This window comes from Narcine bancroftii, chromosome 4 (genome assembly GCF_036971445.1).
Source record: "Narcine bancroftii isolate sNarBan1 chromosome 4, sNarBan1.hap1, whole genome shotgun sequence".
In the NCBI taxonomy this organism is placed as follows: domain Eukaryota; kingdom Metazoa; phylum Chordata; class Chondrichthyes; order Torpediniformes; family Narcinidae; genus Narcine; species Narcine bancroftii.
Window position 1 is genome coordinate 182629879 of NC_091472.1, and position 14735 is coordinate 182644613.

General features: G+C 42.4%; 1 protein-coding gene across 1 annotated transcript in view; it reads left to right on the plus strand.

Moving 5' to 3' along the window:
* LOC138761289 (calcineurin B homologous protein 3-like) overlaps positions 1–8536 on the plus strand; it is a 28725-nt gene extending 20189 nt beyond the window's left edge. Inside the window, exons 7-8 of the mRNA XM_069933181.1 lie at positions 2874–2921; positions 6379–8536. Coding sequence (XP_069789282.1) covers positions 2874–2921; positions 6379–6456 — 126 coding nt within the window. The 3' untranslated portion in view covers positions 6457–8536. The remainder of the gene's footprint in view (positions 1–2873; positions 2922–6378) is intronic.
* Positions 8537–14735: the final 6199 nt, after the last annotated feature.

Genomic DNA, 14735 nt, shown 5'->3' on the forward strand with positions numbered 1-14735 from the left:
ATTGCAGAAGAAACCACATCATGGAAACCATAAGCCACGAACTGAAGTAGGAGAAATGCAAATGAGGCAGTGCTTTACCGGGAAGGAGGTTTGGGTCCCTAGAGTGTACAATGGGACAAGGTTAAGGAGTGGAATTGCATCTCCTGCAGTGGCATGGTAAAGTTCCATAAAGAGAATAGTTGGTCGAGCTATAAGAGTGAGCCAGGAAGCCCTTTCTTAATGTTGGAAGAGGTACAGTGCCCTCCATAATGTTTGGGACAATGAAACATTTTTTTCCCCCCTTTATTTTCCCCTGTGCTCCACAGTTTTAAATTTGTCATCAAACAATTGATTTGTGATTGAAATGCACATTCCAGATTTTATTCGATGGTATTTGTGTACATTTTGGTTTGACTATGTAGAAATTACACCGCTTTTTATAAATAGTCCCCTCATTTCAGAGCACCATAATATTTGGGACATAACAACGGTATGCATTTTAAAATAGTCATGTTTAGTATTTTGTTGCATATTCCTTGCATGCAATGACTACTTAAAATCTATGATTTATAGGCATCACCAGGTGCTGAGTGTCTTCTCTGGTGATGCTCTGCCAAGCCTCTATTGCAGCCATCTTCAGCTCCTGCTTGTTTTGGGGGATTGTCCTTTTAGGTTTAATTTTATAATATATTTAGCACAGTAACAGGCCAATCTGGCCCAGGAGTCCATACCACCCAATTTGCACTCAATTAGCCTTACACCCCCCAGTACATTTCAAACAGTGGGAGGAAAAGGTAGAAAGTATTTACAGACTCTGTGGGATTTGAACCCTGGTCCCCATCGCTGGCGCTGTAAAAGCATTGCGCTAATGACTATGCCAACCGTGCTGCCTCACTGTTCAGCATATGCAAGGCATGCTCAATTGGATTTAGATCAGGTGACTGACTTGGCCATTCAAGAATTTTCCAGTTTTTAAGCTTTGAAAAACTTTTTTTTTGCTTTAGCAGTATGTTTGGGATCATTGTCTTACTGAGGATGACATGCTGTCCAATGAGTTTGGAGGCATTTGCTTTTGAACTTGAGCAAATAAGGTGTTTCTATAAACCTCAAAATTAATTTTGCTACTGCCATCAGTAATTACATCATCAATGAAGATAAATGCACCAGTACCTGGGGTAGCCGTACATGCCCAGGGGTCAACTCCCCCACCACTTTCGTAGATGAGGGGTATACTTTGGATCTTGGGCATTTCCTTTATGCCTCCACACACTTTGCTCTTACCGTCGTGCCAATACAGGTTGATCTTGATCTAATCTTTTTCCAGAATTCTGCAGGCTCCTTTAAATATTTATTGGCCAACTGTAATCTAGCCATCCTGTTTCTGTGGCTAGCTAGTGGTTTGCACCTTACAAGGTAGCTTCTGGAGACCGTATTCACTGACACATCCACACCGACCTCCTGAAGAGTGCTTCTGATCTTTCAGACAGGCATTGGGGATATTTCTTTATTATGATGAGAATTCTTCTGCCATCAGCAGTGGAGGTCTTCCTTGGCCGACCAGTTCCTTTGTGATTACTGAATGCACCAGTACATTCTTTCTTCTTAATGATGTTACAAACTGTTGAGTTTGGTCATCCTAAGGTTCAGGTGATGTCTTACTCTTTTATTCTTGTTTTTCTGCCTCACAATGGCTTCTTTGACTTTCATTGGTACAACTCTGGTCCTCGTGTTTGAAAATGGCAACTACAGATTCCATAGGTCATCAAAAGCTTAGAAGCAAGCCCAGCTCTCTTATACCCGCACCAATGAAGCAATCCAACATACCTGAGTCCTCACCAACACCTGTGAAGCCAAATGTCCCAAACATTATGGAGCCCAGAAATGAGGGGACTATGTATACAAAGTACTGTCAAACCAAAATGTATACGAATAACCTTGAATAAAATCTGGAATGTGCATTTTAATCACTGGAGCACAGGGACAAATAAAGGAAAAACTGTCTTTGTCCCAAGCATTATGGAAGGTACTGAATTTGATTCTACTCAATCTCATTAAAAGTGATGGAAATAGTCGATAACAATCCACTGAATGTAGAGGATGATCAGGTGGAGGGAGTAGACAAATAGAATCCCTATCCTTGCTCTGGCTGGCAGGAGAAGGAATGAAAACAAAAGCACAGGAAATGGAGGAGAGGCTGTTGAGAAATCTGTCAATCATATTAAAAGGAGACTGATTAAAATCTCCAAATTATAGGTAACATCAAAGGAAATCAATTTCATGGATAAAGAGCAATTAGAGTGGGAATGTCTTTACTTGGAGTGTAATAAAGTATATGTGTACTCAACAAATGATATAGGACATAGCAGAGTACAGGCCCTTCGGCCCTTTTTTAAAAATTTTTTTATTTTTGGCCCTTCGGCCCTTGATGTTGTCCCAACCCATATATTCCTTCCTAAAAAAAAAAGTACGAAACCCTCCCTACTTGTATTTTTCTTGTAAATATACAATTTACATCAGCCTAGCCATTGAACCTAAGCTCCAATCCTTTTCACCACCAGCAAAAAAAAAAAACAACTTGCCAATGCTTCCTGGGCAGCAAGTCCAACTTTCCAGCAACAAGGACAGGTAGTGAAGCTGACTTGGAAATAATCGCCTTTCCCACTTCATCAAAAACCCAGATCCTTGTATATAAACAGCATTCTCGTTGAGAAAGAATTTTTTTAAAAAAATTCTTTCATTCTCTAAATGCAGGAACATCAAATAATTTAGATTATTACAGGCATAAATTTTAAAAAAAGTTAATTATACTCTGGTGTAAATTGACCAATAAAACATTCACTTTTATATTCATTTGTAACATATTTTATGCTAACTTTTGTTCATTTATTCTCCAGGAAGCTGATCAACTCTATGAGGCAATAACTTTTCATGACTTCCTTCAGGTCTGTATTTCTCTCTAAAGGAAGTAATAAGAAACTGTAACATTGACAAAACTATGCAGTAATATCACATGCTGTAAAGTAATGCTGACATATCTTGTGACTGGTGTTGCTGGCTTTCAGCACAAAACACACACACAGTTGATATTGCAGCTTTTGAATAACACCATTCAATGTCGATTCATTGCCGTTTAGCAGTAGTGGGGGAAAAGTCATAGATAAAAACAGCAGAGATTCCCACAATTATTAAGGTTTACCTATCAAATGGGGACCAGAGCATGTTCTACAGAATTCACAGTGGAGTCCCAGGTGCCTCTAATTGCTGTCTAACCTATCCTTGACCTGACTTCTCCCGATGAGCGGACATGAATGGAATGCTCCCACTTGTCAATTCGAATGCCGGCTATCTCAGAATCACAATTTATTGTCATGAACAATTCACAAAATTTGTGGTTTTGTGGCAGCATCACAGCGCTAAAATTCGTATAAACCATCTTACAACAATAAATAAACGTAGTGCTTGAAAAGTCAAAGTAAGGCAGTGTCTTTGGTTCATTGATTGTTGAGGAATTTGATGGCAGTGGAGAAGGTGGTGATTTTGTGCCACTCAGTGCATGTCTAGCCTAGTCTCGTGCCTAGGTTATTATATTGGGTCTTTGATTTTCTTCTGTCTCCTTAATTACCCACTGGCAATGGTGGCTTGTGTTGTGATACCTCTCCCAAGCAAACCGTGAGAGCTCGTATCAGACACAGGTTTATAACATACATCAACTCAAAATTACTAAATTGTTTAATATATAATTTACTTGTGATCAGTCTTTTCAAATTTAACTTGAATGTGTGCAGACCAATTGACGGAGGTCTTCACGGACATCGTCAACACCTCACTGAAGCAGTCCATCGTTCCCGCGGGTTCAAGACAGCCACCATCATCCTGGTACCCAAGAGAGCAACTATAAGAGGCCTCAATGACTATCACACAATGGGACTGACCTCTATGAAATATTTTGTGTGTCTGGTGATGGAATGCATCAAAGCAAACCTGCCAGAGATGCTGGACCCATTTCAATTTGCCTATAGAAGACACCATTCCACAGACAATACTATAGCCTCGTTGCTTAACTCCATCCTGGCCCACCTAGAGAACAACGCCTCGTACCTCATGTTGCTGTTCATTTACTTCAGCTTGGCATTTAATATGATCATTTCCCAGAAGCTGTCCTCATGGAGATTCATTGTAATTGGATCCTGGACTTCCAGTGTCTGAGCACTGCCACACCTCAAGGCTGTGTTCTCAGCCTGCTCCTGTTCACTGACCCGCGACTGCATCGCCAGATTCAGCTCTAACAGTATCATCAAGTTTGCAGATGACACAAGAGCAGATGGTCTCATGATGACTCAGATGAGCCACGCTGCAAAGAAGTGGAAAATCTCATGAAATGGTGTGACAGAAATGAGATCTACCGGGATCATTGTCTGAAGAGGGCATGCAAAATCATTGAGGACCCCTTCTATCCCACACACACCATCTTTCAGCTGCAAAGAGATACAGGAGTATAAGAACCAGTACCACCAGGCTGAGAACCAGCTTCTTTCCACAGACAATGAGGATGCTGAAGGACCAAAGAAACTGCTCACACAAACCATTTGTACATAACATTTATTGTATAGATAAAATACTTATCCTGCATCTGTATTGTTTGTCTGTGTTCTGTCTGGTCTGCATGTTTTGCACTAAGGACCTGAGAATACTGTTTTATCGGCCTGTACTTGTACAATCAAATGACAATAAACTTGACCTGATCCAGTACCACTTCACAATTTTTGTTTACATTTAAAGCATTTCATTTACCTTGATATTTTGTTCCATCATTGGAGAAGTTTTTGTTGTGAAAACTACCAACAAAATTAAAATTAAAATTGGTCACATCAAAGGTGAATCCATACCAACAATTCATTATTATTTGCAAAAATGGTCTTTTGATTACTTCAACAAGACCTTTAATTAAATACATTGAACAGGAGCGAACATTTCACTTCTGCCGAAGTTCCTGATAAACTATTGCCTTTCCTTCCTTTAATTATGGTTCTGTTGCAGGCAGGGTCGGCGTCATGGGGGAGGGGGCTGCCCCCCAAAATGAGTTATTGTGCCCTGTCCCACCCGGTCTGACACTGCTGCCGTCACTTCCTCCCGTGTGATGTTGCTGCCACCAACCCCCCCCCCCCCCCCCCACCACCCCAGGTCCGACACTGCCAAAAATTCAGTGCCCCCTGCCATGGTTACCTCAATGCCCCTCGATTAGATTTCTTTTGACACCAGCTCTGATTTCAGGTCATGGGACGAAGTAGAAAAATAATTTGGCACAAATCTGTTTCTGTGCTGTAATGTTCTATGGCCTTACAATTACTCAACTTTTTCCAGCCAAAGTCCCACCAATCAAGAAATCAGCCCAGGCACATCCTGTTACAATCAAAAGGCCATTGTCTAGAATTTTTATGTTTGTTTACACTAAAATGAGGATATCATGCAGAAAACCAGGAACCAGGTCTTATTCCTGCTGGGACACTGATTCTATTTTCATTAATACCCACATTGACTTCCAACAATCACAAAATCTATGCACTTGTTCCGGGCATGTGTCTCTAACAATTACTCTGGCAGGAGTGACCAACACTGCTTTATTTAATCTACTCACCCCCAATTCTCCTCTTCCCCTCACTCATTTTCTCATCTCCATTGTATTCTACAGGCTACCACTTCCACTACACTGACCAATAGCAGCGAATGAGAACGCAGAGATTCCAATCTAATGCTTGTAAATAGAAAAAAAAGCACAGCAACTAAAGTGGGGATGTGCCATATTTTGCATTTTTAAGAGTCATTATGACATTAATATTATTTTCACTCCCACCTTGATTTACATTTCATTATATCAGAACTTTTCTGCAATCTTAGGCTGAAATTTGTGTTTTATATGCATATGAGATTTTAATGTCTCACCAGACAGCTGGGTCCCCTGACAAGCAGTGCTGAACTTGAGCAAAAAATTCAGAGCTCAATGCTCAAGATTGAATGTTGAAGCTATATCTTGGAGATTTTTTTTTACCAACTAATCAGTTCCTAACACTGCGAGGTTGACATCTGCCCACAAGTTTCTCATTCAATGGTTTACATATTAAATCATGTATTATTTTTGATTGGAGTGCAACAAAGAGCAAGTGTGGTCATTTCGGAACTAGTGTTTGACAGATATTTGTTTTTTTTATTGAGAATATTTAAGATGTTCTGCTTTCTATTTATTAGTACAGTGCATGCTGTTTCTAGAACTTTTATAATTCAATAAAAACCAATTTATGTCAACTACATCAATTATTTTTAAGTAATGGATATCTTTGCTATTAAATACATCTCTAAATTTTTTTGTTTTACAGCTGAACTTTTCTTTCCTTCACTTTTCAGATAATGCAAGACCTCAAGATAGAATCCAAAATGCATGTGCGTTTTCTACAGATGGATACAACAGCCATGTGCAAATAATAAAAGAATCAGAACAGCTTATAAAAAGCAAACACTTACCGTAACTATGCATGTATAATGCGTTTGGAGTATAATAAGACCCCCCCCCCCGATTTTTGAGGGGGAAGAGTGAGAAAAATTATACCCCCGTGTATAATACAGCCCCCCTTTTTATTGGCCCATAATCATCATGGAAGTGCCTCTTTGACAGGTTGTTTCGAATGGTGGCCACCATTACCGCACTGCATTGTGGAAGAAAAGTGGTGCTGAATGAAATTACAAAAATATCATAGTAAACATAATTTATTGTTCAAAATATATATACGTACATAAAAAGAAAAACATTATTTTAAAATCCTTCAAAATCAGATGCTCCAAAAGGTGCTTCCTGTTCTTCTCTGTTGATCTTTTCATCTGTGTCCCAGCCTGATGTGTCTGTTATTTCACCTTCAGATTCATGTTCATAGTCTGAAGTCGTGGTGGAACTTGCATCGTCCCCTAAAACATCATCTTCAGTCCCATCCATTTTGTTGCTGATTCCTAGTCTTTAAAAAAACTCAGAGAGACCATATTACTTGGAAGTGAATCCCAGGCCTGCTTCACCTAGCAACAACAGTGGCTAGGCCTGGTTTCTTGAGATTTCCCCCTGCTGTTTTCTCCACTTGGTCTGAGGCCATCCAGAAAATCCAGTCTTTTCTAACATGGTCCTTAAATGGCTTATTAAGCATGATATCAAGGGGTTGCAACACACTTGTCAAGCCACCAGGAACAACAGCTTGGTGTGTCTTGATCACTTGAGCTGCTTCTTTACTGGTTCTGTCAGATGGGCTTGAAACTGGTCCCACACTATTGACGGTTTCTTTCAAAGAGATCCAGGTCTTCTATTCCACACCTTCTCCAACCACAGTTTAAACACCCTCTTCATCCATCCACCTTTGGGATGGCAGTGTACAAGATTACCTGGTTGGAACCTTTCTCCTTTTGCAATGGTCTTACACTTAAAGATAACCATTGGCTGTCACTTGGACCCATCAGCTAAGCAGCACAAAACTACGGTGAAATGGGTCCTTTCATGACCTGTCGTCCTTACATAAACCGTCGATAGTTCTGTTACCAGGCATATCAAAACACAAGGGAATTTCATCCATATTGCTGATATTATTCATATCAAAGTCATGCTCCTTCCTTAATTTAATCACAAATTCGTGAAACCTAATTATCTTGTCATCTAACTCACTGGGAAGCTTCTGTGATATCTAGGTTCTCTGTTATGCCTCTTCATAAACCTCTGGCACCAACCATTTGACACCTTGAATGTGCCACTCACTCCATATTTGCGATCTTTCTGTAGTTTCCGAGCTTGAAGCTGGATATGGAAACAGGTGTCCTAGTGCCTTCTCCAGATCTGGATATCTCCGATTTCTGCTTCCTCCAAAGCCTGGCGTTACTCTCAGCAACGCCAAATTCTCTGGAGGCTGCAGTCGTTAATTGTTTTTTTCTGCATACTTGATCACGTACAGCTTAAATGATGCATCATAAGCACTGCATTTTCTCTTCCTTCCAGGAGAATATATCATGGATAGAAATTAGAACAACAGCAAAATATGCGTATCTAGAATAACTTATTTTCTAGTTTAACGTCCGTTCATATAAGTAACATTAATGTAATTACCTCTTTATCATGTACTTCATTGATTTCTTACGAGTTTCTACTTATGTAGTTAATTGTAGATAACTACATATGTAGATAAACTGTGTCTTTGTAACTAAATCTTGGTTTCATGTGACCATGTACCACCATTGTAAACAAAACCATGTGGTAAATCAGTCAATGCAGGCAGATGCTAGTAATCTTACTAATTGTTAAAATAATAACTGTGTATAATGTGAACGCCTACTTTGAGCTCAAATTTTGGTACAAAATTTTTCGCATTATACATGCATATTTACGGTAATGGTGTCAATGGTGAATGAGAAGATGCTGTTCAATTCCAAAACAAGTTTTCGAAATGAAAATGAGTACTGTTAAATTTTTGTACTTTTATCCTTGGAGAAGATTTATCGGTTTCAGAATTTAGAAATAATGCAGCTCCTTCTTGAATCAGTAGTACTATTTCAGTTCTTTCTGCCACATGGTTCTCTCCTCTGTATCAGTAAATGGTGCAATAGAAGCTACACAGTCATTCTCACACAGTTGAGGTTTCAATATAGTTACACAGCTCTTTGTCTATTTGTACACGTTTCCAAAAAAAGAATTGTGTTTTTTTCCCCTATCCTCCCAAATGATGGACTTCAGTTTAATATTCAGTTGAACCATTGAAGCTTACTAATAAACTAGTATCAAAACTTCCATTCAATCAAAAACAAAACTTACATTTCTAGCAAATCTTGACAGCACTGAAAATTCAGGCCAACCAGGTCAAAATTTAACTTGTTTATCAAAACCTCTGAGGGTTCTGGCAAATTACTAACATATTGATGAAACTTGCTTATTGCTTGTACAATAACTTTGTTGGGATACTCATTTCCCATCATGTTCATTTGCAATGGTTTCCAAAAACCAAATATGACCTGTATTTTTCAGTATGGACGACTATAATTTTGTTTCATGCACCATGCTTTTTTCCCTTAAATTTCCCATCCTCCATAAATTCCCCACCACCCCCCAGTTTCTGGTCTCAAAGATAAAACTAATTCCTGAAGCCCTCTGTATTTTTCCCTTACCCGATTCCCAGGACTAGGAGAAACTTGTCTTTTTTTGGGAATACTTTATAATTTTTTTTTAAACCACAATAATAATGTCATTACATTCAATTCTAATTTGTTTCAAAAGAAGTGATACATGTGGTATCCCCCATATCCCCCAACCACAAAGGGGAATAAAAAAAGGAAAACTGGAGAATGCCAAGAAAATAAAACATTTATACAATAAAGTCTAAACCACAAATCGAGGTTTTCAGAGTCAATCATACATGCAAACCAAAATTTTATAAATACGGGCTCCGTATTTTTCAAAAAAAACATGATAACTCGCAGATTATAAATAATTTTCTCTAACTATACAACTATGAAGTTCTGCATGCCATCCTTCCATATCGAAATCTATTTTTGACTTGCATGATATTGCTATATATTTCCTAGAAACTGCTAAAGCAATTAATACAAATTTGATAAATATTTAATTTTTTTAAAATTTGGGACTTGTAATCTTAATATTACTCAATAAAAAATAACATTGGGTCCTGTGGGAATTTGACCCCAGTAGGCCTGAGGTCCTGCTGCCGCCCGGGGGGCCCAAGGTCCTGTTGCTGCGGCCGCTGGAGGCCAGAGAACCCGCTGCTGCCCAGGGGGCCCGAGGTCCTGTTGCTGCTGCCCGGGGGGGCCCGAGGTCCTGCCTGAGTCTGCCTGAGGTAACTGCCGCATCGCGGGGAGAGACAGCCAGCCGAGACTGGGCCTGCCCGCACTGCTGCCCGAACACAGGCCACCATTGCCAGGCAAACCCCAGCAGCCCGCACAGCCCGACTGTTGGCAGCCGAGCCACGGGCCGGGAGCGGTCAATGAGAACTGTTTAGTGTATTTCAAAGTTTAATACACACCTCAAAAACCAATAGTCTAAACACTAACAACCGTGAACTCCATTGCAGAGCTCTCTCCTTAAAAAAAATTTCTACTAGAACTTTCTGATCCTCCATCAATGCTGCATCCCCTTTACTCGGCCGCAGCAGGAGTAAACGCACGCAGGCCGATTCCAGGGCGCACCACTCCATAACTGGACAGCGGTCGTAGATCTCCAAAAATAGTTTGACCTAAAAGAGGAGGCAGGCCTCTTCAGCCCGGTTAGGCAACCTGCATAGGAGAAGGTCATTCCAATATAAAACCTACGACCCAAGGATCTTGCTGCCACATCCCAGCTTGCTTGGCCACGGCACACGAACCATGGATGTAAAGGGTGGGGCCAGTACTGTGCACACTGCACTCCACCTAAAAGCTCCTTTGCGCAGGCCCGAGGACAGGTCCACGTCATCCCCCTCAAAAGATGCATACAAACTCAAGCTAGCATGTTGGAAAATCAGAACCATGCTAGACAAGGCTGACAGCCACCGACCTGAACTTCGGTCTGCCCTCATCGCACATGAACTCCTCAGACTTGACGTTGACATAGCCGTTCTCAGCGAAGTCCGCCTTGCAGATGTAGGCAGCCTCCAAGAACACGGCGTGGGCTTCACACACAACTGGTCTGGCAAGCCTCAGGCTGAACGACGCCTATCTGGTGTAGGCTTCATGGTCAAGAACTCCGTTGCCTCCAAACTCGAAAACCTCCCGACAGGCCACTCTGACCGGATCATGTCCATGCAACTCCCCCTTCAAAACAAGCGACGCACCACTCTCATCAGTGTCTATGCTCCAACCCTTTAGGCGGAACCAGCAGAAAAGGACAAGTTCTACACTGATCTGCGCAACCTCATTCAACGCACCCCTACAGCCGACAAGGTTGTCATCCTTGGGGACTTCAACGCTCGCGTCGGCAAAGACTCAGAAACCAGGCCAGGAATCCTTGGCAAGCATGGTGTCGGCAAGTGCAATGACAATGGGCGCCTTTTCCAGCAGAGAGACAGCCTGAAGACTACCTGGATGCATCCCCGATCCAAACACTGGCACCTCCTGGACTACGTTCTTGTGCGAGAAAGAGACAAACGAGATGTGCTCCACATCAGGGTCATGCCCAGCGCGAAATGCCACACTGACCACTGGTTTGTTCGCTGCAAGCTCAACCTTCACTTCAAGCCAAAGTTCAAGAACAGTGGAGCCCCCAGAAAGACGTTGCAATCAGACGTAGTGAGAGGAAACTTCCATGCAAACCTCCAAGCAAAGCTCGAGGATGCAAACTGCCTCATGGACATGTCTCCTGAAACCCTCTGGGATCAGCTGAAAATGGCCATACTGCAATCCACTGAAGAGGTACTGGGCTTCTCCTCCAGGAAAAACAAGGACTGGTTTGACGAAAACAACCAGGAAATCCAGGAGCTGCTGGCAAAGAAGCGATCTGCCCACCAGGCTCACCTTGCAAAGCCTTCCTGGCCAGAGAAAAAATGAGCCTTCTGTCTCACATGCAGCCACCTTCAGCACAAACTCCGGGAGATCCAAAATGAGTGGTGGACTAGCCTCGCCAAATGAACCCAGCTTAGCGCCAACATTGGCGACTTCAGGGGTTTTTACGAGGTTCTAAAGGCTGTGTTCGGCCCCTCACCCCAAGTCCAAAGCCCTCTGCGCAGCTCAGACGGCGAAGTCCTCCTCAGCGACAAGATCTCCATCCTCAATCGATGGTCAGAACACTTCCAATCTCTTTTCAGTGCCAACCGCTCAGTCCAAGAATCTGCCCTGCTCCAGCTCCCTCAAAACACTTGAGGCTAGAGCTGGATGAGGTCCTCACCCGGAAAGAGACATATAAGGCAATTGAACAACTGAAAAGTGGCAAAGCAGGAGGTATGGATGGAATCCCCCCAGAGGTCTGGAAGGCTGGTGGCAAAGCTCTGCATACCAAACTGCATGTGTTTTTCATGCTCTGCTGGGACTAAGGAAAGCTGTGAACCATCATCATCACCCTGTACAAAAACAAAGGTGAGAAATCAGTCTGCTCAAACTACAGGGGAATCACGCTGCTCTCCATTGCAGGCAAAATCTTCGCTAGGAATCTCTTTAATAGACTAATACCTAGTGTCGCCGAAAATGTCCTCCCAGAATCACAGTGTGGCTTTCACGCAAATAGAGAAACTACTGACATGGTCTTTGCCCTCAGACAGCTCCAAGAAAAGTGCAGAGAACAAAGGACACTACATCACCTTTGTTGACCTCACCAAAGCCTTCGACACCATGAGCAGAAAAGGGCTTTGGCAAATACTAGAGCGCCTCGGATGCCCCCCCCCCCCCCAAGTTCCTCAACGTGGTTATCCAACTGCACGGAAACCAACAAGGTCGCGTCAGATACAGCAATGAGCTCTCCGAACCCTTCTCCATTGACAACGGCGTCCTCGCACCAACACTCTTTACTATCTTCTTCAGCATGATGCTGAAACAAGCCAATAAAGACCTCAACAATGAAGACGCTGTTTACACCCGGTACCACACGGATCGCAGTCTCTTCAATCTGAGGCACCTGCAAGCTCACTCCAAGACAAGAGCAACTTGACCGTGAAATACTCTTTGCAGACGATGCCACTTTAGTTGCCCATTCAGAGCCAGCTCTCCAGTGCATGACGTCCTGTTTTGCGGAAACTGCCAAAATGTTTGGCCTGGAAGTCAGCCTGAAGAAAACTGAGGTCCTCCATCAGCCAGCTCCCCACCATGACCACCAGCCCACCACCCCCCCCCACATTTCCATCGGGCACACTGAACTCAAAACGGTCAACCAGTTTACCTACCTCGGCTGCACCATTTCATCTGATGCAAGGATTGACAAAGAGCTAGACAACAGACTCGCCAAGGCAAATAGCGCCTTTGGAAGACTACACAAAAGAGTCTGGAAAAAACAACCACCCGAAGAAACACACAAAGATCAGCATGTACAGAGCCGTTGTCATACCCACGCTCCTGTTCGGCTCCGAATCATGGGTCCTCTACTGGCATCACCTACGGCTCCTAGAACGCTTCCATCAGCGCTGTCTCCGCTCCATCCTCAACATTCATTGGAATGACTTCATCACCAACATTGAAGTACTCGAGCTGGCAGAGTCCGCAAGCATCGAATCCATGCTGCTGAAGACCCAACTGCGCTGGGTGGGTCATATCTCCAGAATGGAGGACCATCACCTTCCCAAGATCGTGTTATATGGCGAGCTCTCCACTGGCCATCGAGACAGAGGTGCACCAAAGAAGAGGTACAAGGACTGCTTAAAGAAATCTCTTGGTGCTTGCCACATTGACCACCGCCGGTGGGCTGATATCGCCTCCAATCGTGCATCTTGGTGCCTCACAGTTCGGCGGGCAGCAACCTCCTTTGAAGAAGACCGCAGAGCCCACCTCACTGACAAAAGGCAAAGGAGGAAAAACCCAACACCCAACCCCAACCCACCAATTTTCCCTTGCAACCACTGCAACCATGCCTGCCTGTCCCGCATCAGACTTGTCAGTCACCAACGAGCCTGCAGCAGATGTGGACATACCCCTCCATAAATCTTCGTCCGCGAAGCCAAGCCAAAGAAAGAAAGAATTAGTTCCAAAAAATTACCTACTCCAACCAAAATTATCTAACTTTAGAACATTGCCAAGATGAATGAAAAATAAGTTCCAACCTTGGGAGAAGCTTGTCAGCATTTTTTGTTTTCATTCCTTTCTGTGGGAAGGGCCTTGATTTTGATCAATGTCTGCAGTTTTGGATATTATTTTGGAAACACTGTTGTTGTGAACCAGTACCATCATGTCATCAGTCCACCATGAAAACAATTTGCAGTTGATTATTTTTATAGCATTTTATACTTTGCATATTGTTTCATTGTATTTGTGCTGTTTTAAGTAACTGAATTATAATGGCAAAATACATTATTAAAAATATACTAATGATTTTTACTCAAACTGAAAATAGTAGTGGGCTACATTTTCTGGCTGCTCATCACAAAGTTTTACGGGTCAGAGTGTAGGCTTGCTGGCAAAGCTAACAGTTTTGTCCACATCTAACATCTTAAAAACATTGTAATCAGCTGCCTTCAGTAGGTTGCAGACCTTCTAGAGATAATTCTTCAGTATTACATAGTGAGTACCAGGAGTCAGATAAACACTAAAGGAGGAAATGACACAATTCCAAAACAAGGCAGCAGGTGTTGCCATTGTATATTTTGGTGGTACATACTTCAGCTTTTGATGGTTGGCAGCAGCAGCTAAGGCACATAAAAGACGTCATAATCACTGAACCTATGATGCACAGGTTGTGGAGGGAATGACTGGGCTGCCATCAAACAGAAGGTTTTGATCTGAATCACCAGTAGACTGGCAGAATTATAGTTTTTTCAGGAGGTACAGGGTATTCCTTTACACTCTTGGCATCTGCTCTGCAGCTGGGAAGAAGTCAGTGTGCGTCAGGAGGTGAGCCACTTGCTACAGAATACGCTACTGCTGGCTGAGTATCACTTTATTTGTGAAATTAGAATTGTCTCGTGAAAAAAAATGCTTGAAAATCATTTCATACAATTTTAATCCCCAAAATAACCTTGTTACAGCATTGCAAAATACAGCTATTTGCACTCCAAAGCTTTTGTCTTCAAAAGCCCATCATGACTCCATTTCTTTTTAAATTTGCATTTGATTGC